The sequence below is a fragment of the Protobothrops mucrosquamatus genome, unplaced genomic scaffold, assembly GCF_001527695.2.
Source record: "Protobothrops mucrosquamatus isolate PMUCROS unplaced genomic scaffold, P.Mucros_1.0 scaffold2481, whole genome shotgun sequence".
In the NCBI taxonomy this organism is placed as follows: Eukaryota; Metazoa; Chordata; class Lepidosauria; order Squamata; family Viperidae; genus Protobothrops; species Protobothrops mucrosquamatus.
In genome coordinates, this window is record NW_015388549.1 from 169,268 (window position 1) to 195,917 (window position 26,650).

The 26,650-nt window shown below is 37.9% G+C and overlaps 1 protein-coding gene across 1 annotated transcript in view; it reads left to right on the forward strand.

Annotated features, from left to right (window-relative positions):
• Positions 1 to 19,325, forward strand: part of SLC24A2 (solute carrier family 24 member 2) — a 63,660-nt gene extending 44,335 nt beyond the window's left edge. Inside the window, exons 6-9 of the mRNA XM_015825096.1 lie at positions 9,475 to 9,603; positions 13,823 to 13,912; positions 16,116 to 16,282; positions 19,076 to 19,325. Of these exons, the coding sequence (XP_015680582.1) occupies positions 9,475 to 9,603; positions 13,823 to 13,912; positions 16,116 to 16,282; positions 19,076 to 19,325 (636 nt within the window). The remainder of the gene's footprint in view (positions 1 to 9,474; positions 9,604 to 13,822; positions 13,913 to 16,115; positions 16,283 to 19,075) is intronic.
• Positions 19,326 to 26,650: the final 7,325 nt, after the last annotated feature.

The window sequence follows — 26,650 nt, forward strand, 5'->3', positions numbered from 1 at the left end:
AGTGATAAAGTCTAAGCAAAATAAGTTTCCAACGGATGGAAACTAATCAAGGAGAGAAGCTACCTAGAACTAAGGAGAAACTTCCTGACAGTTAGAACAATTAACCAGTGGAACAACCTGCCTCCAGAAGCGGTGAATGCTCCAACACTGGACGTTTTTAAGTTTTTAAGCCCGACCCTGCCTGCCCGCAGAGCCACTCACCGCCTCCAGGGCCCACAGCAGATTGCCCAGGCAGCCCAGCAGCACCATGGCAGCCCCGCTCTCTGCCCCGCCTAGCAGCATCAACTGTGCACGTTGGGGCGTGAGGGCAGAGTCTTGTCTATGCTGCCTGGCTGCCATGTCCCTGGCTGCGCTGCTTCGCGTGGGCCACGCTCAGGGGTGACTCTCCTCCAGAGAGGCTGCTAGTGAGGAGGGGGTCGCGGGCGGAGACAAGGCTGGGGCAACGGCATGCGTGCCCACAGAGAGGGCTCCAAGTGCCACCTCTGGCACCCGTGCCATAGGTTCGCCACCACTGGTATAGGGTTTCTTACCTGAGCAGGGGGTTGGACTAGATGACCTCCAAGGTCCCTTCCAACTTTGTATTATTATTATTATTATTATTATTATTATTATTATTATTATTATTATTATTATTATTATTATTATTATATTAAATTAAATTAAATATAGGAAATGATAGTTAAATTCAGTTTCCATCTTCACTATAAAATATAACCTCCACATCTTTCTGTTGTTGCCAACCAACTTTACTTACACATCCTAATCAGTATATTGCCTTTAAACTTTTTACATCTTTCTCTTTGAGGTGCCTATCAACTACAAGAATCTCATCAACTCTCTTTTGAGGATTTCATCAACTCCATTAAATCTTTTTCAATCTTCATTTTGTTATTGAACTATTCTTTTTGTTGTTGTTGTTATTGTTCCTAGTGTTTTCCTGTGAATGCAGGATCTACTTCTTTTTTTAGTTCAATTAAGTGTTGCTCCATTGGTTGTGACAGGAATTTACCAACTAGCTTGTCGCCCGAGTCTGATGCTGTGGCCTAAGAGAGAGATGGGCCCAAAATCACCCAGCAGGCTTTCAGGTTGAAGGCGGGACTAGAACTCACACTGTCCTGGTTTCCAGCTTGATGCCTTAACCACTAGACCAAACTGGCTCTTTTCTCTTGGCCCATTCACTCTTTATATAATTATTTTGCATCTTAATCTTTATTTATGCTATCTGTATGACCAAGCCTATTCTTTTGGACTAGTTATTTTTGTATTCAATCTACATTCATTAATAAGGCATTCATCCTTGACCTTATCTTATCACCATGCACACTTATTTATTTATTCATTATTTATTTATTAAGAAAATTTATATGGTGACCCAACTCACTCTTGATGACCTCTGCAAACAACAGAACAAGTTCCTTGTTCTAAATTGCGCTAGACATGTTAATCCATAATCTATCAAAGTGAGCTATGAATGCAACATATCTTGATGTTAAGGTCCCAGAACTGCATTAGTCTATTCCCTGGACTTTTCTCATCATCACTGTCAATTGTCAATACCATTTGCTCTTTGAGAAAGATAATATATCAGTTACACCATGATCTAAGGATGAAATGTAATAAGCTAGGATCAAGATGTTCTCCTTGAGACAATCCACTACAAATGTCCTTACACTCTAGACAAATAGAAAGTTTTTTTTATTGATGACTTGCCCTGTTGCTGGGTTACTGTGTCTGCTGTCTATAATTGCACACAACTAAATTTAGATTTAAATTTAATCTGAGAATGTGTGATCCTTGACATTATTGCTGTGTATACATTACTATGATCAAGAGTTCAAGAGCACCACAATATCAGTCTCCATCAGGCATGGCTATTGGTATTTATTCTCTAGAAAGTCAATTTCTGGGGTCCCTGGTGCTTTCTGAGCTTGGTTGTTTTCTTGCAGACATATCAGTACTTTGAGCACTGATTATATTGCCTAGTTTGGGTAATGAAACAATGACAAGAAAATAACCAATCTCAGAGAGATCACCAAGGACCCTTCATTTCAACCCAGATCTACAAATATTCTCCTTTGTAAGTTGATCTGTATTTAGTAACAGCAGAAACTTCAGAGGTTCAGAATAGTCAGATACATTATTCTAATGTAAACAAGAAATGTCACACACACATACAAACATACATATATGTGCGCACACACACACACATACAAAATAAGATTTTCCTAGAGCACAACATATAGGAATCAATACACCAATCCCTGCCTTTTCTTTCTTATCTTCCTTTCCCTCCTCCAGAGATTCATGAAGTGCAACATGTCACTGAAGATTCATTGTTTTCATTCATACTTGGACTTCTTTTCTGAGAGTCTAGGTTCAGTCAGTGATGAACATAGTCAAAGGTTTCATCAGGATATTGCCGCAATGGAAAAACAGGACAAGTGAAACCCATCAGTGTTGGCTGACTATTGTTGAACAATGCAGCAGACACTGAGTACAAATGAAAATCAGCAGCAAAATACTTTTAGCCCTGCTGAACTCATGCAGTATGTCAGAAACATTATGCAATTAAAATCAAAGTCACCAAAAGCTAATTTCATACTGTCAAGATTCCTGTATGATATAATCATTCTGAAATTATATCTGTGTTCAGTTTGAAAGGGTCTATCATAATCACCAAAAGTTTGTCCTGAAGCAGTTTTGTTGTCCACTGAAACCAGCGAAAAAGTCACCATCACATTACTGTGGGTCACAGCAACTGGATATATATGCAAGCCACATTGCATCCACATTGCAACCACATGTTTACATGTGCAAGATGATAGTTATAAGTTTGAATTTAGGGTGTAACTGACTTTTGGGGGGGTGTTGTTAATTCGAACTATCATTAAACAAACACTGGTAAGTCAAAGAATTACCTGTAGCATTCTCTAGACCAGTGGTGGCGAACCTATGGCACGCGTGCCAGAGGTGGCACTCAGAGCCCTCTCTGTGTGCATGCATGCCATCGCCCCAGCCCCACCTACCCCTGCGGCGCCCTCCTCACCAGCAGCCCCCCTGGAGAGCCACCCCCGGGCACGGCCTGCACGGAGCAGTGCAGCCAAGGGCATGGCAGCCAGGCAGCAGGGACAAGACTCTGCCCTCGTGCCCCGTCACGCACAGATGATGCTGCGGGACACGGGCAGAGGGCGTGGCCGTCATGGCACTGCAGGGCCGCCTGGGCAAAGTGCTGTGGCGGGCCATGCAGGCAATAGGAGGCCCTGCGGGCGGGCAGGGCAGGAGAGGAGCGGGGGCAGGTGGGCAGTGGAGCGGGGGTGGGTGAGTGGTGGGGCAGGCAGCAGAGCGGGACGGGCAGGGGGCGGGGCAGTTTTTGGGCACTCAGTGTCTAAAAGGTTCGCCATCACTGCTCTACACTGATGCCTCTTGACTATTTAATTCTACTTGGCCTTGGCTTCTGGATACATTTCCTTTCCATAGAAAAATCTTTCCACTGAAATTATTATAAAATTCCAGCTACAAAAGGATGTGCGTATCCCTCTGGCCAACAATCTGATTATCTATCAGCATTGAAATGGGAATAACATTATGGCTGACATCTGTGGCTGGATGCAGGATCTGAACTCATGAAATCTCTCCAGAAAAATTAGAGATTATGAGATGGTCGACATATTCTGCAGGAAACTGCTCCTTATGAGTAGGCAGCAGGAACCAACATTTTTACGATCTACTTGTGAGTTGAATGGCCAGGAGTCAGGGGACTCCATATAAATTCATAGTCGTAATGTGACCTGTATGGACTCAAGATTCAGGCAATCCTCATTTTTTAATCACTGTGGAATTAATGATTTATTTTTAAAATATTAAGACCCTATGGAACAACATGGATGAGTTTCCCTCAATCCTTTATGAAAGAAGTTTTAAGTGCGAGCTTAAGCATTTCTATTTTTTTTTCAGAATTAAACAGCAAAAGGGGAATTAGAGAGTTGATTTTAGAATGTTATAAACAGACTAAGGCTCCAGATGGATTTTATAACCTAAAAAAATTCAATATAAGAATCTTTCCTGTGGAAACTATTCATGTTTTTGCATTTTGAAGGTTGGACATTAAAGTACATCAGAAGGAAATAAAATGATATATGTATTGAGAGATATTTGTGAATAATGGACTGAAATGTTAGTTTTCAGGATTACTGTCATTTGTGATACATTAAATAATGTTATGGAAGAGGGTTGTGTTGGACAAAAATGAAATTGACTCAAGCGTGGACCTAAAAATGACAGGCTACGTGAAAAATAAGGGAAAAGATGAAATACTGAATACATAAATGAAACTTGTTGATGTTTTAATAGCTAAAAAGAGGTATAAAGAAAGAGTGATTTAGATAACCTTTTTATATTGGATCTAGATAACATTTTTATTTGGATCTACAAAAGGAACTTGTTAATTTACTATTTTTGTAAGCCGCCGAGAATCATTGTGAGTGAGTGGGCAACCATATAAATTTTCTAAATAAAAAAATAAATGTGTGTGACTTTATAAGAAAAGACAAAAAGGAAAAGGAAACAAATATTAAGTCATTATTTGACAGGACTAAAGACCAAGATTTTTGGGAGAAAGGAGAAGAACTATAAAGTTGGGTTTTTTTTTAACTACATTAAATAGACAGGTTGCTATCCTGAGTAATCTTTAATGGGCTTTTTTTAAAAAAAACTAGAAGTAGATTATGATGTTTTAAGGGCTTGTTTATAGATAAGAATTATAAGAGCCATGGTGGCACAGTGGTTAGAACGCAGTATAGTAGGTTGACTCTGCCCACTGCCAGGAGTTCGATCCTCACTGACTTAAGGTTGATTCAGCCTTCCATCCTTCCAAGTTCAGTAAAATGAGGACCCAGATTGTTGGGGAAAATATGCTGACTCTGTAAACCAGTTATAGAGGGCTGTAAAGCACTGTGAAGCGGTATATAAGTCTAAGTGTTATTGCTAGTGCTATAGGGGAAACAGGTTATTTATTGCATTTTAAATTTATCTGATTGGTTAAAACAGTTACATTGTTACCTTTGGTAACTTTTATTAGATTTTTACTGATTAGATTTAAATAGCGAGGTTTGGGGGATTTGTTTAAAAATAAAAAAAATGAGACAGACATAAAAGAGAAGAATTCAAGTGTTAGGGTTTTCTTTAGGATCAAGTTTATAATAGATATGTAGTTATTTCTGGTAACTCTTAATGGACTTTTGCTGATTAAGATGGATGATAAGGCTTTAAAGATTTGTTTATAGAGAACGAGGGAGGAAGAGATTGCTGTATTTTAAGAGTGGTGATAAGAGATGTTAAACAATATTAGATGTTAAAACTATTTATACTTGCTGAGATAAAGAGGGAAGTTACTATCTTTTAATTTATTTATTTTTTGCATTTTTTATTACTCTATTTTTCATACAGTAGTTGGTATTAGTTTTAAGTCTACAATAGAATCTTTAATTTTTTAAAAAAAGAAATAAACAAAAAACTTTTATTTTGTAAAGCTAAAAAAGGATAAGGTCCAGAAATAAGATTTTGGAATTAATTATAAGAACACTCCTAGGGAAAATGCTGTTAATTCTTTTTTTAAAAGATGATAGGATAGGACTTTGAAGGTTGGACATTGAACCTTCGAAGGTTCTAGAGGGAACTAGAAGGTACTAAATGTTACAATTAAAGAGAAGAACACTTAGCTTTGACTTACTTTTACAGAATAGGGCAAAATATTTTAACATTGATTGGACATATTAAAAATATTTTTGAACAATGGATCCTGAAGTTAATTTTAGGAGTATTTATCTCTATAGATACTGTGTTTAAATGATGTTATAAAAGAGGAACAAGTTTTACCAGACAAGACTGAGGCTGATCTGAAAGCAGATTTGAAAATGACAGGCTACATTTAGAAAAAGATACTACACATGTCCTACAAAAGATGTCTTAATTAAAAAGGACATACAAACAACAAACCAAGAGGATGACCTGGATAAGTTTCCAGATTGGACTTATTAAAGTTTTGAAGAATTTTGTGAGAAGGGACAAAGAAAAAAATGGGGGGGAAAATCAAGTTCTAGGATTTTATTTAAAGGGATTAAACAATAAGAAGAAATATAAAAGGAAGAAATATAAAGTTGGTTTATGTCCTCACCTTTAAAATAAATTTGTTGTTATCTCTGGTAATCTTTACTGAACTTTTGTTGATCAGGACTGAATTCATGAGGTTTTAGGGATTTATTTATAGATAAGAGGTGAAATATTGAAAGAAGAGATAATTTTTTGTATTTTAAGAGGTGATAAATTATTAAAATTGCTTATATTGAAGGGGGAAATAATTTGCTTATATGTTTCTTTTCTTTTTCTTTATTACATTCTTATATTTTCTTTTCTTTTCTTTTAATCTTTTTTTAGCTTGTATTAATTTTTTTCAGGAATTTTATTAAAATTATCAAAATTAATTATGGAATATTTGTACAGTATCATATAAGAACGTGATGTAATGTAATATAATGCAATAAAATACAATGAATAATATTTTATATACTATCCTGTAGAGATTCAAAGTCAGCTGAATTATTTTCGTTTCTGACTTTCCTAAAAATAATCTTCAACTTCATATTCTCATCTTCTTATTCTCGGGCATGTTCCTTTTTTTATCAGTTTCTATGGAAACCAGCAAGGAAAGAAAAATATGTGTGCCTAACATTACAAAGATAATGTTAAGTAAAAGAAACAAGCAGCCTAGTTCTAACAAGGAAGCAAGCCTTTCGTGATTTGCTGTATGATCATTAAGTGTGTTATTGAACAACTGTAATTCAATGGGTCCCTGATACACCAGGGTGTTGATTAGTTTATATCAGTAAAAGTTCTTGTAGGAAGTGTCTCTACATATATCTATGACCTCTTTTACCAAAGCAGCCTGAATTTTATCAAATTCGGTCTAGGCAGTTGTGTTTATGTGATTCTGTCTGTGCACACAATATAGTGAGGGGCTCCATTTAAAAAACAGCTTTTGAGGGGATGCCGGAGTAGAAAATATACATTTAAATGGGTGAAGCTGAAAGATCATTAATCTCAGCTGCAGTGTTATGGCTCTTTTTATAAGGCCTGTCACATTGGTGTTAAATTTCTTTTAGCAGCATAATAGCCATTTTTTGGTTTAAAAGGACAAACAGAAAAGCAAACTGTGCTTATGTAATTTATTTCAATCTGTACGTAACACCACACTATAATTAGTTACAGTGAAGAGGAAAGCAGTTTCCCCATCTTAGTTTTTAATGGAGTTAATAGGTTGGATTCTGTTCTTTAACTCCTTTTCCATTGTGTGCACAGAGAGTCTGTCACTCAAAACTGGAATGACTGCAATTAAAGGGTTATGTGTATTATCTCAGCTAATTGATATCTCACAGGTGTTCCAAGAGATAAATCAGTTTTCTCCTTCAGGAGAGGAAGGAAGAATATCTTGCAATATAGCCATGTGCATATCTACATTGAAGAAAGGAGTAACAATGGTTTTATTTTGTGGAAAAGACCACTGAATTGAAGTTTGATTTCTCCCTGCTCTTAAACTCTGACCATCAGCTTTGTTGTATTTAGGAAGAAATATTATTGTTCCTTACACCCCTCTTTTGGTTGCAAAAAAACCCTCCACCTCTGAAATTTGCCAAAAATATTGATAGCATTTTCGTTGTCATTTTCTTTGAAAAGCAAAAAGTTTGAGGCGCTTTAAAATAATTAAATGAATGATACTTCAAAATCCCAAACTAATTTCTGTGCAACTTTGTATGCTCCACCCTCTCCAAAATTATAACCTTCTAGTAAATTTGATTTCATTATGTAATAAGAAAAAATAGATATTTTCAAAATAGGCTTTAAAGAAACATAGTTCAACAATCTGTATGCTGCATCTCCTTATCTATCTCCTACTGATCCACCTTTCCTGAAAATTTATCATGGAATGATAAAAAGAAACAAAAGAGTTGCAAATATTTAAATTTTTAAATTTTTCCCAAGTCATATATTGGGTGGGAAGAGTCTGTTTTTCTGAATGTACTTCTAGTCTATGAACAAACTGGATCAAAATATACCTCAGAAGATCCCAGAGCAAATAAGGTTATTTCTGGAGTTACAAATCTGGACATCAAACCATCTCTATAATGTTTATAGATCTCTAGCATATTATCCATGTAAATAGTACATTGTCAGGTGTACTGTGTGGTTCAGGGAAGTTAAGTTTATTGGTTCTAATAAGTCTGTATAAAAGTTGTGACTGCATAGCATCTCTTGTTGAATCATTTGAAGCTCAAGTAAAAAATATAATCTGCAAAGTCTATATAACCTTTTTTGCTTTTATCTGATTTTTGTCAAAGCAAACTGCTTTCAAATATTATTTTCTATGGCGAATTTAGCAAACTAAATAAATGTATGTATATGTGACTTGGAGGAAAGAATATTGTGGGCAGAAAGGAAAAGAAATACAACATTTTTCTCTCCATTAAAAATGTTGCACATATATTTAAGTTGACTAGGATGTACAGTTTTCCTGGCTGACAGGATAAATTTAATAGTACAGTGGTATCATTTTGGAGAATTGATTCATATATTCCATTACTGTTCCTATATCATGAGAAAGTCTGAGTAGGAAAATAATTGTTAAATCTAATGTACAGTATAAAGTACAATTTGAGTGGTTTTCCAAGCGTACAGACAAATGGATTCTGTGTTTGGAACAAGCACATAATCGATCAATGCTAGAAACTCATCTTTCTGCAAAATAAATATTTTAGAGAATATTGAACATAATGATGTAAGATGTACCATAACCTAGATGAAGCTAAATACCTTTTTATTCCATCATTTCTATAATAGCAAAAAGTGCTTTGGAAAGTGGCAAACTTCATGAAACTTCTATTTCTTTTTAAAGCCATTCAAGTTGGTAGTCAAAGAGTATGATGAAGCTGGTCATCTGTGTGAAAGGAAAGAAATGAAATATTAACTTAGGGTGTTCAGTACTATATAGATTCTCCCTCCTCCCAACCTCCTCCCTGGAAAAGAGATATAGAGATGTCCTTGAAGAAGGAATTCAATAACCATTATGTAAAAATAAAAATCACCTTAGGAGTAGACAGGAGGGGGTGAGGAAAAAAATGAAGATTACTATGTCTTGATTCTTCTTAAGATAAGCAGGAATAAAGATAATTTCTGACAGGTTTCCAAGATTATGTTATAACACCCTATGAGGATCACAGAATTATGCACAAAAACCTCAGTAAGCAAAATTCTTCAAAATCTGGTATACATTTTATAGTATTGCTGGATTTTTTTTCTTCAGTTTATTTTTTTTTCAAATAGCAACTGAAGACAGCTTGTTGTAGACTTCCTTTAAACCAATTAAGTACAAAATGTTTTCTATTTTTTTCATTTAAATTAATATTGTCCTTTTTTCTAAAACAGGAAGATGATGATGATAGTCAACCCCTCAGTCTGGCCTGGCCTGATACACCCCGGAAGAAGTTTACATATCTGATTATTTTGCCTATCGTTTTTCCATTATGGGCAACTCTGCCTGATGTTAGAAATCCAGTGAGAATGACTGTTTTTACTTTTATTTATGAATTGAAATGTAAAAAATGTTTGTAAAGGACAGATTTAGCCTTGATACTATTATTGAGTATACATAAATAAGTTCATTTTCAGCTTCCATTAGATTGTTTGGGGGAGAAAATACTTAACAAAAATATCATGATAAATGATATTTGGTTTGAGCTTTTGGAGATCTTGCCTGGCAGACAACAACAGTGAATACATTGCCATTTACCTGTATAAATATTTAATGGCAACCTATAAAATATTGTATTAATAGTTCTTTTATGTTTGTCTGCATGCTTGCTTCTTTAGATGTCCATTAGACTTTATATGCAGAAGAAATTTTCCCCTTGGACTATGCAGACACCCAACATTTTTTCCATCTACAGCAACTCTAAAGCTTCTGCAATAATTTAACATTACTTTAAATCCCAACAACACCCATCCATTGTTAAGCTCTTTTAAGAGTCATTGATTTTCAAAAGGCAAGTTAAATGGTCTTCCAGAGTGGCAAGAGACCTCTTAGGTGTCTTGAACATAGATTCCCTTCTTCAGCTTCCCTCTCAGATTGCCCTGAACAAGTGTGGGTTTATTTTATTCATCAAATTTGTATAGCTGTCCATCTCACAAAGAGCAACTCTGGGCAGCATACAGCAAGCCCAAATATAAAACAACAAATATAACGATATAAACATCTGCAGTAAAAGACAAATATTATAAAAACAAATATACAAACCCTAAGCAACGAGAGGAGAAAAATGATCACCTTAGTAATGGAGCTATTGAAGCATCTCTTTGGTTCCCTGGGAGCCACAAGCCTGATAACATAACCAGGTCTTGAGAGACTTCTGGAATATCAAAAGGGATGGAGCTAATCTGATTTTGGGGCTGGGGGGTAAATGTTCCATAAGGTGAGCACCATGACAGAGAAGACATGTCCCCTGGAATGCACCAAATGTAGTTCCCTAACTGATGGTACCCACAGCATGTCTTCTCTGCCAGATCTTATGGGGCAGGCTGATGTAGTGGGTAGAGATGGTCCCTCGGATAGCCCCATCACATGCCGACCTCAGTCTGTTACCTTTATTCTTCAGACTATCACAGCTTTCTTAGATTAGTTTCAAACTCTGGTGTGACACTGTCAAAGCAAGAAAGGTAGTCCATGCTTTTCAATTTGACAACCCTCCACATTCATTTGTAAAGAAATGCTACAAAGCCCTTCTAAAATCAAAGACAAGAAAAGCTACAGTAGAATACGTGAATTGCAAGCAGTTAAGAATTCTTCCTGGTTCTGGCACTTAATTAACAGTTTTCTCAGTGTTAGATGTTTTGGTCCAATCTGCAAATTTATTTATTTGTTTACATACGTATATTATACTGTATTTGGAGACCGCCATCTCATTGAGATCTGCTGGAGGATTGCTTAGAATTGTCCGCAAATCTTCCATGTAAAAAAAAAGATGTTGAGACTCTAGAAAGAGTACAGAGAAGAGCAACAAAGATGATTAGGGGACTGGAGGCTAAAGCATATAAGGAAAGGCTGCTGGAATTGGGTATGTCTAGTTTAATGAAGAGAAGGACGAGGGGGGACAGATAGCAGTCTTCCAATATCTAGGGGCTGCCACAAAGAAGAGGGAGTCAAGTTATTTTCCAAAGCGCCTGAAGGCAGGACAAGAAGCAACGGATGGAAACTAATCAAGGAGAGAAGCAACCTAGAACTAAGGAGAAACTTCCTGGCAGTTAGAACAATTAACCAGTGGAACAACCTGCCTCCAGAAGCGGTGAATGCTCCAACACTGGAAGTTTTTAAGAAGAGACTGGACAGCCATTTGTCTGAAATGGTGTAGGGTTTCCTGTCTGAGCAGGGGGTTGGACTAGATGACCTCCAAGGTCCCTTCCAACTTTTTTATTATTATTATTATTATTATTATTATTATTATTATTATTATTATTATTATTATTATTATTATTATTATTATTATTATCCACAGAAACTTCTCCATTTTTAGGCTCCATGAGAGATAATTCATCTCATTAGGATGAGCTGAAGGAAATCCTCCTCCCATTCCTGTAATAGATACCACTGAGTTACTGTATCTACACAGGCCAATCGTCCTCAATCATTCTTGGGCTCACAAAAAAATCTTTCACCTCAGAGAAATTTACTATGGGTGCTTCAGGGCCCATACCTCTCAGGGAATTGCACAGCAAGTGTCCAAATGAAGTCAGAGACACTTGCACAAACTTGTAGTTTTATATAAATAAATATATTTAATATTTATATTTACAGCAGACAAGATAATCAGGTACACAGGAACATCATGAGGTAAAACTTTACAGCATACAGAACACATAGAAGAAAAAGGCGGGGAAAGGGGGGAAAAACCCCTTTACACCCAAAGCAACCAATCATAACATAGATTGCCTCATACAGGAGCCAGTAGTCTCCAACCAATTAACTACAACTGTGTGTTCTAGCCCATTGTACATTTTACCGTTCCAGCTATTAAATTTAATATCCTAACATATACTTATATATTAAATTTGGAGACCACCATCTCACTCACAGAGTGACTTCAAATATCCACAGAATCTTGAGGAAAACTATTTCCAAAATATTTTTACCATGGAATCATTGGACAATTCAGCTGTGATCTACTCTTTCCCTGTGACTTTCTCCCCTCCTGTGTCCACATTTAGGTCAAATAGTTTATTTCACAACCAAAACCTGAAAATGACATAGGAGGAAAAGTATCCCCCAGAATTATTAAAGGAGAACTGCTGGACATTAGTCCTGTTTACCCATATTAACACTTCAGCGTATTTTCTTATTGATTAGAACTACTCCATTGTTACCCGGTTCTATAAAAAGAAAAGAAATAGATTAGCCTCTGCCAATGTAACTTTTACATTCCAACATGACTTTAACAGTGTATCATTCACCCTGTGGGAACCTCTCTGCAGCTATCAATATTAAATAGGGATGAGGCAGGAAGTGTATTCTAGCCCCTCTGCTATTTATCTCAAGTATTAACTCAATAATACATGTACATAAGCAGTCTATTAGGGACATTGTTTTTCAAACCACTCTAAATTTGGTCCCACTCTCAGCAGTATGTGGCATCTTTTCAGATGTGTTTATGCCAGTTTCCTATCTTCTACTAGTGCTGAAATTGTGCTAGGGCTTCATTCTGGTCAGGCTAGATGCATTGCTTTTCATTGGGGCATTTCAAAAGTCCTTGAGCTACATGCTCTTTTATTGTACTTTCTACAGACTTTTAACCATTCTGTCTAGAAATAATTATCTAGCAGAGAGTGTTACTTATATTTGTCATTCTTCTGTGCAAGCATTGTTTACATATATTTTCCTGGGTTGCCCAATTTTGTGCCTCTGTATGCACCATTCATCTTTTCCCAAGTATGAAAAAATTATATTAGTTGTTCTTATTTTAAGCTTCCGTTTTTCCTTTCAATTTGTATCTAATTATCGACTTTGTGATTACACAAGATTTGAGTTGAACATGAATTTGATTTCAATAGGTAAAAAGAAAGAAATCAAGTTTGGCACAAGTAGTCACGAAACTTGGCAAATCACTCTATTTATAAGTGATTTGATAATAGAGGAAACAAGGGGTATGTAATCACATCAAATTATTCTCAATAATAGGTTGGAAAAATGTGAATTCCATATTGTGAATCATTACAAAAGGGATCAAAACTAAAATTGCCTAAATTTTATCAACAGTAGAAGAGTTCCAGTTGCCAGAATTGTGTTTTGATGAGAAACCAATGTTTTAGAACAAAAAAGCTAATAAGAAATAGAACTGATAAATATAAATACTAGTTTATGTCCTTCCTTGAAGTTATTATATGGATTTATCATTTTCTGACAAAATATTTCAAAACTGAATGAAAAGGATCTTGCTTATAGTTACTGAATGTAATCATAGCATACCAATTATAAATAGCTACTAAGTTAAAAAACTTACCTTTCCTAGGTATCTATCATAGCGACATAAGAAACTGAATTTTATCTAATGCATGCACTCCCAAGTAATATAGTACTTTTTATGGGTGGGATCCATGTTAATTTGATGAAATTTTGTTTGAAACTGATAAACTCAGCCACACTGTACTGTATATGCTATGTTCGTGGAAAGGCTTATGATATTGCAGAGTGAGTACACTTAACATTTTTATTATTATTCTCTTTCAGTCATCCAAAAGGTTTTTCCCTTTCACATTTTTTGGATCCATCTCCTGGATCGCTATATTTTCTTATCTAATGGTCTGGTGGGCACATCAGGTGAGCTATTTGATGGATTTGCTCTTATGTTTCAACTTATATTTAATTAATTGCATTGACTGATTCAATAATTAATTGAAAATTATTTTAAATGTGAGTTGCCCAGAGTCACTTGGAGTTGGGTGGCCTCCAAATTTCATAAATGAATAAAAATTGTTTAAATATTTCACTAGATCACATGCTAATGCATTTTCTCCATTGACATTTTAAAAGACAGGCTTTTTAGTAACTTTAGTTTTCCACCTTGATAATTGGGTATGTTATATATACAGAAGGAATGGGAATGTCAGGACTGAGAGCTGAAGCTGTTTCAAAACTACATTTTGCAATCCGAAATAAATTTCCAGAGTTTCCTATAGTATAGGAGGAACCAAACAGCAACATTGAGCTGTCTAAATAGAATAGAATAAGAGAGTTGGAAGGGACCTTGGAGGTCTTTTAGTCCAACCCCATGCTCAAACAGGAAACCCTATACCATTTCAGACAAATGGTTGTCCAATCTCTTCTTAAAAACTTCCATTGTTGGAGCATTCACTGATTAATTGTTCTAACTGTCAAGAAATGTCTTCTTAATTCTAGGTTGCTTCTCTCCTTGATTAGTTTCCATCCGTTGCTTCTTGTCCTGCCCTCAGGTGCTTTGGAGAATAGCTTGACTCCCTCTTCTTTGTGGCAACCCATGAGATATTGGAACATTGCTATCATGTTACCCCCTAGTCCTTCTTTTCATTAAATTAGACATATCCAATTCCAGCAATTGTTCTGTATATGTTTTAGCCTCCAGTCCCCTGATCATTTTTGTTGCTCTTCTCTGGACTCTTTCTAGAGTCTCAACATCGTGGTCACCAAAACATAAATTAAACATTAAAACAGTCAGAAATCTCATTACCACAATAAAATTAAAAATTCGTAATTTTTGGACAATTGGAAGAAGTGCTAAGAAGGGCTGAAATCAAATCAAATATTTGTTATAGTCATGGGCCAGGATAAGAAGAAGATATCAGGTTAAGACCAAATGTGCTGAGTTCTTCAGAGACCTAATACAAGAATCAGAGTTATTTTCTCCTTATTTACCCTCTTTATCTCTCAAGTTGGGACAGTCAGAAAAGGGCTCCCAAGATGAACTTCAAACAACCCTTTTGGAAAGAAAGCAGGCCTTCAGACAGCCAAGTCTTGACATATTCAGGACCATCCGCTTTTCAAACTAATAAAATTAATGCAGAAAGGCACTTCAGAAGGGAATGATACAAGTCTTAGAAACAAGTTTCTTTTGAAGCCTTTTATATTATTGAAATTGCCCAATGTTATAGTGCTATTGACATGCCTAGTAATGAACAAGGCACTCAGTTGAGGCACTCAGGTTCTGGATCAAGACTTTAATGCTCTTGATAATGCTTTGTCCCTTGGTAACATAATGCAATTTGAGTTAATATATCACTATTACCTTTGTTTTCAAAATGTGTTCCAGTTACATTCTATTTTTATATTGACATTTATGGTGATTTTCTGGACTAAAGCACTTAAAAGTAGCCTAGATTAAACTAGACTTATTTTAACAAGCTAACATTAAAGCAACGCTGTTTTAAAAATCCTATAGTTTTGAAAAAAACAAAAGAAAAATCGGCAACAAAGAATAGGCAGGCTCTGTAAAACAACCCAACTAATTGTTAGCCACTATTGGAGACTGAAACAAGATGACTAAGGAAGAATTTCATTGGATATGAAAAATGAGTAAATTATGAAACAGCAAATATAGCATTTTTATATAGCTTTATGCAGGGGATCCCTAGTCTTTCTATACAGATATTTCTCGATTGACAATAGTTTGTTTGGCGACCAAAGTTACAATAGCACTGAAAAAAGTGACTTATGACCATTTTACACCCGGCCGTTGCATCCCCGTGGTCACATGATCAAAATTCAGATGCCTGGCAACTGATTCATATTTATGACAGTTGCATTGTCCCAGGGTCATATGATCACCTTTTACAACCTTCTGACAAGCAGAGTCCATTGGGAAGCCAGTAACAACTGGGTTACTAAGCAGCTATTTACTTAGCCAGGGTTGTGGCAAGAAAGGTTGTAAAATGGGGCAAAATTCACTTAACAAATGTCTCACTTGGCAACAGAAATTTTGGGCTCAATTGAGGTCGTAACTCGAGGTCTACCTGTATTTGGCAAATGATTTTGTACCTTTGCTATTTAGGTTGGAGAGACCATTGGAATCAGTGAAGAAATTATGGGCTTGACCATTTTAGCTGCTGGTACCTCTATCCCTGACCTAATCACCAGTGTCATTGTGGCACGAAAAGGACTTGGGGACATGGCAGTCTCTAGTTCTGTAGGAAGTAACATCTTTGATATCACTGTGGGGTAAGTACTATTACTGTCAGCTCCTTGTATATTTCATTCATTTACTTTTACTTTCAGGTGCCCAAGATTAAATCGGCAAGGCTAAGGCTTCAAGGCACATTGCTTTGGTTAACAGGGAGGCACTGAAATAAGGAAATGCTCAAGGGAACGCACAGCATACTGAGAATCTCTGTTAACCTACATGAACTTTAGTAATTACAGTTGCTTGAGCTTTACACACTGAGAAATATAAACTCACTCTCTTATGCACTTGCTCAGCTACAAAAGTGTTAATGCGCAGAGTTGAGGAAGACACGAACGTGCTCAGCAGATGTTGGTGGAAGCCTGCCCAACTGGACCGAATCCTACACAGCTTTGCCTTTTATTTTCTGCTAGTTGTATTCCATCATGTATTACCTCACCTGTTCTTTCGTTGAAGATTAGGTTGCTGAGTCAAACGTGGCTTGTTGTACAGCAGTTAACTTTCTTATCTCTGGTTGCTATCATCCAATCCTTATCTAATTTCAAAACTGGCCTCCTTATCTGTTCAGACTGCTTGCTCCTTGCTCTTTTCTATGGTTGAATTTTGGTCATTACATTCTATCCCCTTCTCCCAGCAAATGGTCACATCATGGGAAGAAAACAGCACAATTTACACACAAAGCAACCTAATGTCAGTGGTGGGAAGATGTAGCCTCCTATTTCAGTGGTTGTGGAAAGAGATGGGTCTTCAAGACTCTTTTGAAGATAGTCAGGATCAGATACTTGCAGATCCTGGGTGAGTGTCATTCAAGTACAGCATCAGAGAAAGTCCATCTTCTGGACTGAGCAAGTTGACACGACTTAATAGATGGGATCCAAAGCATGCCAGCCTTATTGGTTCTTACCAAATGGCAGAGACAATTGGAGACAGGCAATTCCACCAGTATCCAAGCACTTACAGATGATAAGTAGCATGGTAGATGGATTATATGAGTGTAATGAGGGACACCCAGTGCTTTTTTTCTAAAAAAAAAAAAAAAGGTGCCGGAACTCACACACGTCATACAACCCGCCTGGCCTACCCTACAAGGTTCCATCCAAAAAGTGCTGGAACTCCGTTCTGGGCGCTCTATGAGAAAAAAAGCCTTGGGTACACCTAAGACTGCATTCAGGATCAGCTGTAAGCCCCCAAATGGCCTTTAAAGATGGGGGCATACTGACTAGGGTTATTTCATCTGACTCTTAGTAATTTATTTAAATGTTAATCAAGATATGGTAAACTATTATACCTCATCTCTGTTTCAGAGATGAATAGTGTTCTCAAATTGTGAAAGAGCTATCCCATATTTTAGTCTTCTTGCTTTGGAGAGAGGGAGAGGGAGGGGGGGGAATGGCCATATTCTACATCAACCCTGAGAGCTTGAACCCATCTCAGTCAGATAATCTTAAGGACAGGTTATGGATGCAAGGAGCCAGTTTGGTCCAGTGGGGGAAACCAGTTTTGGTCTAATGGTTAAAGGCTAGAAAGCAGGAAACTATGAGTTCTAGTCCCGCCTTAGCCAGGAAAGCCAGCTGGGAGACCTTTCTCTCATCCCAACCCACTTCACAGGGTTGTTGTTGTGGGGAAAATAAAAGGAGGAAAGAGAATTAAAGCCTTTTCGGCCATTGCACCCGCCCTCTGGAATATCACGTTCCCCCGAGATGAGATCCACACCCACTCTTTTGGCCTTCCAAAAGGGCTTGAAGACCTGACTCTGCCAACTGGCCTGGGACCCCAATGGAGGAGCAGCATCCTGGAGGTGGTTAATGGATTAGACAGAACCCAACTTTCCCCCTTGCACACTTTTCTCTCTTCCTCTCCTCTCCATCTTCATCAATTGAACTTTAACTGAACTTAAAATTTATGCTCTTTATTTATTGCCTTAGTGCAGTGGTTCTCAACCTGTGGGTCGGGACCCCATTTGGGGTCGATCAACCATTTTATGGGGGTCACCAAGCAAGGCTGTCCGCCATTTTTTTTGTCATTTTTTGCCATTTTTTTCCCCTTTTCCGGCAGGTGCCTTGCCTCCCTTGGGCTGGGCCAGCTGGTGGTCGGCCTGCTCCGTCTCTGCCGCTTGCCAGCTACGCCTCGGCTGGCGCAGGGGGCAGAACCACGCATGCGCGGCGCTCCCGGGCAGGGAAAGTCCTCGACTTACGACCGGTTGGGTAGTCCTCGACTTACGACTGGTTTAGTCCTCGACTTACGACTGGTTGGGGTCGCGGCATTAAAAAGGTTGAGAACCACTGCCTTAGTGTTATATATGGTATTTTATATGTTTTACATGATACTTTTATTTAATGACTGTAAGTCAACTACAGTCATCTTGACAAGATGGGCAGCAAAGAAGATAAATAAATATTAGGCATGTTTGCTGCCTGGTGTGTGTGTGTGTGTGTGTGTGTGTGTGTATAGGTAAGGTAAACCGAGCTGCATGGTGCTGCTGGAATTGTATTTTGCATTATCTGAAAGGCTGCATATTTCCTGCCCTTGCTTACATACGACAAAGATGACTTTATTGTGTTGCCTAACCACCATAATAAAAATTGCATTGAAATATGCTTCTACCTCCCAGAAATCAACTACTGTTTATCCCTGAGAATAACCCCTAAGAATAAGAAAGTTGACCATTTCAATGCTGCTGTTTTCTAGAAGTAGAAATATCATTTTTATATCATCGGCTGCAGACATGTTGTAATGATTCTTCTAGTTGTCAATTATATATAAATCACACCACCTTTCAATTAGCAGCAAAACTAGCTTTTATTGGCTTTTTTTTTTTCCCCCTTCAACAGCCTTCCTCTGCCGTGGTTCATCTATACTGTAATTAACAACTTCTCCCCAGTGGAAGTGAGCAGCAATGGGTTATTCTGTGCTATTGTTCTTCTCTTCATCATGCTTCTCTTTGTCATCCTCTCTATTGCATTCTGCAAATGGAAGATGAACAAGTTCCTAGGTTTTACCATGTTCGGGCTCTATTTTATATTCCTGATTGTCAGCGTCCTTCTGGAAGACAGGATTATTGTGTGCCCCGTGTCAGTCTAATAGGACGGAAATACTCCTTTGGGAACAACAATCAAACAGACAACAACTGAAGGGGAAAAACACATTGTATCTTTAGAACTGTCCAACTTAAAAACAATAGAAAAAAAAGAGGAACTGAAATCACACATGGACAAATGCAACCGATGCAGTAGCTGCCACCGAACAAAAATGACACGCAGAGTGAAAACTCACAACTTTAAATATGCTCCAAGAAGCTTATTCGTTGGAGGTATGATACATCTGTTGTTTATGAGTATATTTAGCTTCTTGCATGGGCTCTGTTTAGGATCTAGTTCCATGCTCGTTTTTCAATCTATCTGTAATATATATATATATATATAAAAAAAACATATATATGTATATCAAAAAGAGAGAGCTGCATCTATAAATAGAAAGAATATTATCTCTCTTTGGAAACAGCAATTCCTATTTAGGATTGTACATATTCATTTTAAGCTGATAGAAGAGTTATCCAGCACCGACAGCAGAAGCAATATGACAAATAAGAGAAGGTTGTGGAATGACGCAGTTTGTACGTCACACATTTGAGACTCATGAAGAATTTTAGAACTGAGTTAATGCAAGCTGTGTTGGCTTTCCAGTATCTGAGAAATGGTAACCAACAAGGTTATCATGGTAGCTCCGGTAACATTACTCACAAATTATTAGGATGAGATTTATTTATTATCGATCATCTATATCTTATCTTATCTTATCTTATCTTATCTTATCTTATCTTATCTTATCTATCTATCTATCTATCTATCTATCTATCTATCTATCTATCTATCTATCTATCTATCTATCTATTGTCACCTATCCTCAATAGCTCACAAAGATAAAAGACAAATTTACAGTTAAAACATCCCCAGTGGATTAAAATTCAAATATTTTCACATATTTTGTATTTTCAGATGACAATGTATTGCTGTAACCTATGACTGTGTATAGAAGAAAAGGAACTTTCCCAGATCAGATGGGAGAGGTTTTGTATTGCCACATGTATAATCCTTTTCAGCAGTTTGTAAAATAAGTTGCACATCATGAGGGATCAGAAAATCGAGCGATGTTCCTGCCTGCCTTCATCTGTAAGCTTTTTGCCTTACAGATATTTGCTGACTGGTTAGGGCTTGCTGGAAAGACCTCTGTTGTTCTGCAGTTTGTTCTCTCTAAATATAGCCTGATTGTAAGACATCGGAGATGCTTACTGAGAAAACCTTCATGTAAGGATTTGATGTCTCTTCTACAGCTACTAAGTGCAGCAATACTGTAATAATACTAAACCATTTTAAATGCTGTTTTCACAAATGTGTTTGCTTTGTCATCCCTAAGAGGCTATGAAGCTTTGAAAATAGAATTTTAAAACTGCTGTGTGATGGGTGCAGAGGCAAAACTGAATGTATTCTGTGGGTTTATTTTCTTTTGTTACTTGCAAAGCTTTGCGGTTCCATTTTTATTGTTTGTAAAGCTTTCGAAATGTGTGGGAAAGTGGAATTGCTGAACTGAAATTAGAATTTTCCAGGGCTGCTGCAAAATGTTGAATGCAGCTCTGACTGTTAGATCAACAAATAAAATTCTGTTCTGCTCCTCTAGAAACGTCAGGAAGAGCAGCATTTCCAGTATCATACAAGACCAAAAGAGGTTTGGTGTTTCTATGACCTTGCATTAACTAGAATGGCTGAAACAGCAACTGTCTGCAAACAACATGCAGCAGTTGTCTGTGCTATATTCTTGATCTTGTTAAAATGTAGTACAATTCCTATGAATCACGCATCACCAGTGTTCATCACGTATTAGGTCACCCACGCATAATAGAAATTTGGTACCTCACATCTTTGGGAAATTGCTTCAACGTTTTTGCTACTTTGTCTTGTACTTGCACTTTTGTTCTCTACAGCACTTTTTAAAAACCTTCCATTGTATTCCATGTATAAATATGTGGATAGCAACCTAGTACTTCTTAGAAAAACCAAGTGTATGTGAAACAAATATGTCTATTTTTAAAAAATTGTGGCTGTTGAAATAATTAAGAAAGTTACCACAATAATTATTGTAACAATCTGCCGTCTCTTCTTTGGATGGGTGTAATGGTTGAGTGACTGACTGGTTGATTGACCGGTTGACTGATTTATGGAATAAGATAACTCCATCACTACCTTGGGCATCTTATTACATGAAACAATTAAAAATACAATAATACAGAGATCCTACAGATGTCCAGAAAAAGAACTTCAGCCTCATCTGAATGAACGTCTCAGAAAGGGGTCCACAACCACTCCAATCCAAGGCCTGGGGCACAGACCTGGATTTAAATACTTCTTCCAGTAGTGTCAGAGTGGGGACATACAAATTTCTAGGGCAGCGGTTCTCAACCTATGGGTCACGACCCCATTTGGGGTCGATCGACCATTTCACGGGGGTCGCCAAGCAAGGCTGTCCGCCATTTTTTTCCCTCTTTTCCGGCGGGTGCCTTACCTCCCTTGAGCTGGGCCAGCTGGTGGTCAGCCTGCTCCGTCTCTGCCGCTTGCCAGCTACGCCTCGGCTGGCGCAGGGGGCGGAACCACACATGCGCGGCACTCCCGGACAGGGAAAGTCCTCGACTTATGACCGGTTTAGTCCTCGACTTACGACCGGTTTAGTCCTCGACTTACGACCGGTTGGGGGTCGCGGCATTAAAAAGGTTGAGAACCACTGTTCTAGGGGAACCTTGTTCCACAGGGTAGACACAATGTGTCTTTTCAGGTGATGTTATCTAATTGATGGCATGCTGTCTGATTGTGTAAGACAGGTGGACACTACAGAAGAAGGATGGCCTCTCAAATAATCAACCTTTATGCCATAAAGAGATAGGTGATAATCGGCACCTATAGTTGTCTGGAGATTTGAGATGTACAACTGAGAATCACCAGCACTCTGAAGATGCCTACTGACAAACCAATGGATAAGCTCCCCAGCAGCCTCATGTAGATATTCAACCGACCTACTAGGAAATTTTAGATCTTAGATATTCTTGTAATGTCTGGTAAAACTGAGTTATGATGAGTTTTATCTGGTTTTGGCTTACCATGAAATCAGCCATGGTTTATAGCTTATTGTGTTTGTGCAAATCCAGCCTAATCCATGCTTAAGCAAATGCTGACTTGCTTAATGTGAAGCCTAGGGCAGCCATGGTTAATAAAGAAAAGGATTCTCTATTCGTCATAAGACCCAGAACCTGAAACTATATGCCTTCTTCTTACTGGCAGTGTATTTTAAATGCAACCTCATCATATGCATGCTAATTTTTTCCCCTGATCTTTAAGATTTATCTTGATCCTTTTCTCCCTCAACATCTGTCCGAATGCACAAAAGAAGTATCATTATGTTGTATATAAATATTTAGGCTAGGATTTAAAGAACTAATGGAACTAGCATCCAATTAGGCTTCTTTTACTACAGCCACAAATGTCAGAGATGAAAACTCTTTGGGACATCTTTAAACAATTTGAATCCTGGCATGACTTGGTCAACCCCATTTATATTCTCAAGACCTTCAAATAACTTTTTACTCATGTAGAATTCTTATTTAAGGCAATGAACCAGTAAGAAAACCCTAGATTTTGCTCACAGGTTTTTCTCTGTGAGGTAATGCTGGCAGTTTTTAGCTAGACAGGACTAATGGAGCAAGATAGCTTTTCAAGAGCCCCCTTTGCTGATGAAAGAACCACATTTATTAATGAATATGTTACTATAGCTATAGGTATATAGATATACCCCCCACACACACACCTATACACACACATTGTTTTTATTCAATAGTTCTGTTGAGTATTGCTGCACATTTATGCCTACAATAAAAAATGTGCAAAATATAAGTAGTTTCCGTGGCCAGAAGCCAAAGGCTTTAATTTCTTATGGATGAAAATTCACACGCGACCAGGAGAAACTTCAGAAGTAAGAGGATGGTGATGACTAAGAATGTGGGCTGCATGTCATAGAAAGGATGGCTGGAGAAACATGGCACATTGGCAAATCAGTGAGCTTTGCAAAAAAAAACACCATTTGTGGAGACAACTGTGCAGGAAGCTATGGGGTGGGTGGTTCTTCCGAAAGGAACACTGGCATTTGGAAGAGGCAGAAACCCTTTACAGGAACAAACAGCTCCAACATATTGCTAGAGTCTCCATGTAGGAGAACTGTCCTTCATTAAATGCTGTTCCTTCCATTGCTTGTTTTCTATGGCTTTCATATCTTTAGCTGTTTCAGGCATGTTTTCCTGAAGAACTAAAAGTCCTGAAATCAAACAGTCGGGTGGGGACTTAAAACTGGTACATCTATTGCCCAGATACACAACTGTCATAGAGATAATAGAGGCATGCAAACTCTGGCCCCACAGTTATTTACCTCCTGCTGCATATTTATCTGATTAAATATTTGCCACCACCTCCTTGGTTTTAATCCAGAATTAAGTGACCATCTTTGGCTGATCTGAGAAGCTAAGCAGACATGGCTTAGGCCAGTGCTTCGATGAGAGGTCAGCTTTGGTGAAGGAAACACTTGCCGAGCTTCTAACTTGGTGCTCCCCCAATGTTGAGAGAGGGGCACGTTGTTACCCAGTAATGGCAATATCATGAATTTATTGTGTTTTACCTAGGCCTTTTTTTAATCAAAAGGAAAATATGCATTTCTTTAGTGAAATTCTGGGAAGAGAGTTCTCAGTGTCCAGTGGTAATAAAGAAGCATGATGAGTGCAACCTGCCCTTAGGAATTCCAAGCAGTTGTTTTTTTCCTGGAAATTAGCTTGAGGTATTCAGTTAAATTCTTCAGGGCATGCAAGTTCTCCCACTCCTTTTGCCTAGGATCTTTGCTCTTCCTCAAGCCGTTAAGAAACATTAATGAAAGAAGAACTGTAGCTCATATTATTCCCACCAACAATTTACGTAAGAGATATTGAGTCACACCTAGTATTCCTAAGGAAGGGTGTTTGTGATCTATCGTGTGGCTGACCTAGGGGGATGAGGGAAAGAGATGCTGCCTAGGAAACTGTCAGAGAAGAGAGTCAGGAGCCCCCAGTGGTTTAACGGTCAGAGAAAGAAACTTAGGAAGGACCCGCCCTAACGGATCAAGCCGTTAAATGTGGCGACAGGATGCTTGTATTCTCAGGCTTGCAAGATTCTGTTAACGCAGCCTTACAATAAAGTAGAATTAGTTCATGTAGCTGTGTTTCCTGTCTAGTTTACCTGGGAGGGCAAACACGATCTGACATCCTTTAAACAGCACGACAGAAACCGAACAGGAGATATTCTGCACCTGGAGAGTGTGTGTAGCACTTGTTAATGAGGCCCTTTGAAATGCTATAATGAGTTTGAACCAGTTCCCACTGCTCTAACGTTTCAAAATATATGGATTATTATTGTTGATTAACTCAGTGCTACCGTAGGTCATAATCCTGTGCATCATTACACTGGAGTAATAAGCAGAGAAGAATTTACTTCGCATCAATTGCAATACCTGACATCCAAAGTCTAGGATTAATGTTAACTAATTTAAGAAATAGGTCTAAGATGTTGTTTGGCTACATTTTTCATGCCAAGACAATCTATAGACAGTTGTTTTTTAATTGCCTTGCTGAATCAAATAAAAAAATCTTTAAAAACTAAAGAGATTTTCTGAAAAGCTTCCATGGGCAATCCCCAAATATCGCTGAGGTTTTAGTTTGAATAAAACTGCTTGCATCCCTGTTGAAATCATACATACATACATACACATATACGCACATATATAATTATATTAATCCAGAATTTGGGCTGGAATAAGTCATTGCATCTCTGTTCTTAAAGCCAGTAGACTTTTCCCAAGCAAATACCCTATGGATTTCATTGGAAGGACCACTTCACTGGGTCAATAAAGAGGTGTGTGATGAAACACTGCAAATGACAACCTTAAAGCCCAAGGGAATTTAACATAAGGGAAAATATTTATTTGAAACTATGGATTTATTTGAAGCTATGGATCTTAAGAAGCAAAATATATGCTATCCCCAGATATTGATTTTATTATGTGTGTTTATTGTTAGATATTATATGAAAATAGTACAATAGAATTATTATTTTTACCACGAAACAGGGTTCTATAGTGTAAAAAAGCTTGATATATAAATATATCGCCATCTTCTGAATGTATGGCTATAAATGCTGGATTTTAATCATTGTGGTTTGAGTACGGTTTTTCCACACTCCTGCTCTGTATTCCTGGCAACCGTGTCTCATCAGGCACTCTGTGTAACTTAAAATCTTTTAAGTACAATAAATAAATGAATTCATTTTTTTAAAAAAGGGAATGATTCAAACAAGGCTTTGTTTTTCTTTTCCTTGTCTCAGTTCAAACAGAATAGTAATGGGAAGGAGGGAGGGAGGAAGAAGAGAGGTGGCTGGCTCTTGCAGGAGGCACCTGCCTTTTTGTGGCGTGCAATTCTGCCCTCCGCTTTTAGGTCATGGTGGAGAATGTAGAGAAGATTGAAATCTGCAGAGGACCAATTACCAGTAGCCAAGTTGGCCCTTGATATTTTTAGATAAAAGCCGCTTAGCAGCAAGAACGGAACTGTGCTCTCTAAATCAGACAGTCCAGAAACATCCCCCGAGTTGATGCTCAGTAACCACTTTGTGACATAAATAGCTTAATGCAGAGATTTCTTTTTTTAAAGGCTCACGGGGGAATATTATGCCAGTTTCAAAGATCTACAGTTCCAGGTAAACAACAGGCTGGGTTGGACTTTATGCCTCCCGGCCAGTCATTGTCCTTGCCTTGCCACCCAACAAAAATAGCTCATTAGCATAAGACGGCAAACAAAAATAGCTCATTAGCATAAGATGGCCTTAACATCGGCTGTCATTAGGCTTATGTCATGACAGGCACCCAACCCCAAGCCTTCGAAGAGGGTGGAGGTCAGCCACAGAATCTCCTCAACTCAAACCTGTTACTGAACGGAACCAGGTAGGCAGGAACTGTGGTATTCTACAAGTGGTTGTAGAGGGAAGTGGTTCTTGAGGGACCAAGTGAGTACAGGACCTAGAGCACCATTGGCTGCAGCTTGTTTATGTACACTTCAGCAAAGTCCTGTTTTTCAGTTTTGGACCTCCCTAAATCTCTCCCAAAGCCTGCAACGTGCTTGACTAGATTTAGGTCATACAGGTAGTCCTTGACTTGCAACCACAATTGAGCCCAAGAGAGACAGTTGTTAAATGAGTATTGCTCCGTTTTACGACCTTTCTTACTACCCTGGTTTAAGTGAATCACTTCAGTCGTTAACGTTAGTAACTCGTTTGTAAAGTGAACCTGGCATCCCT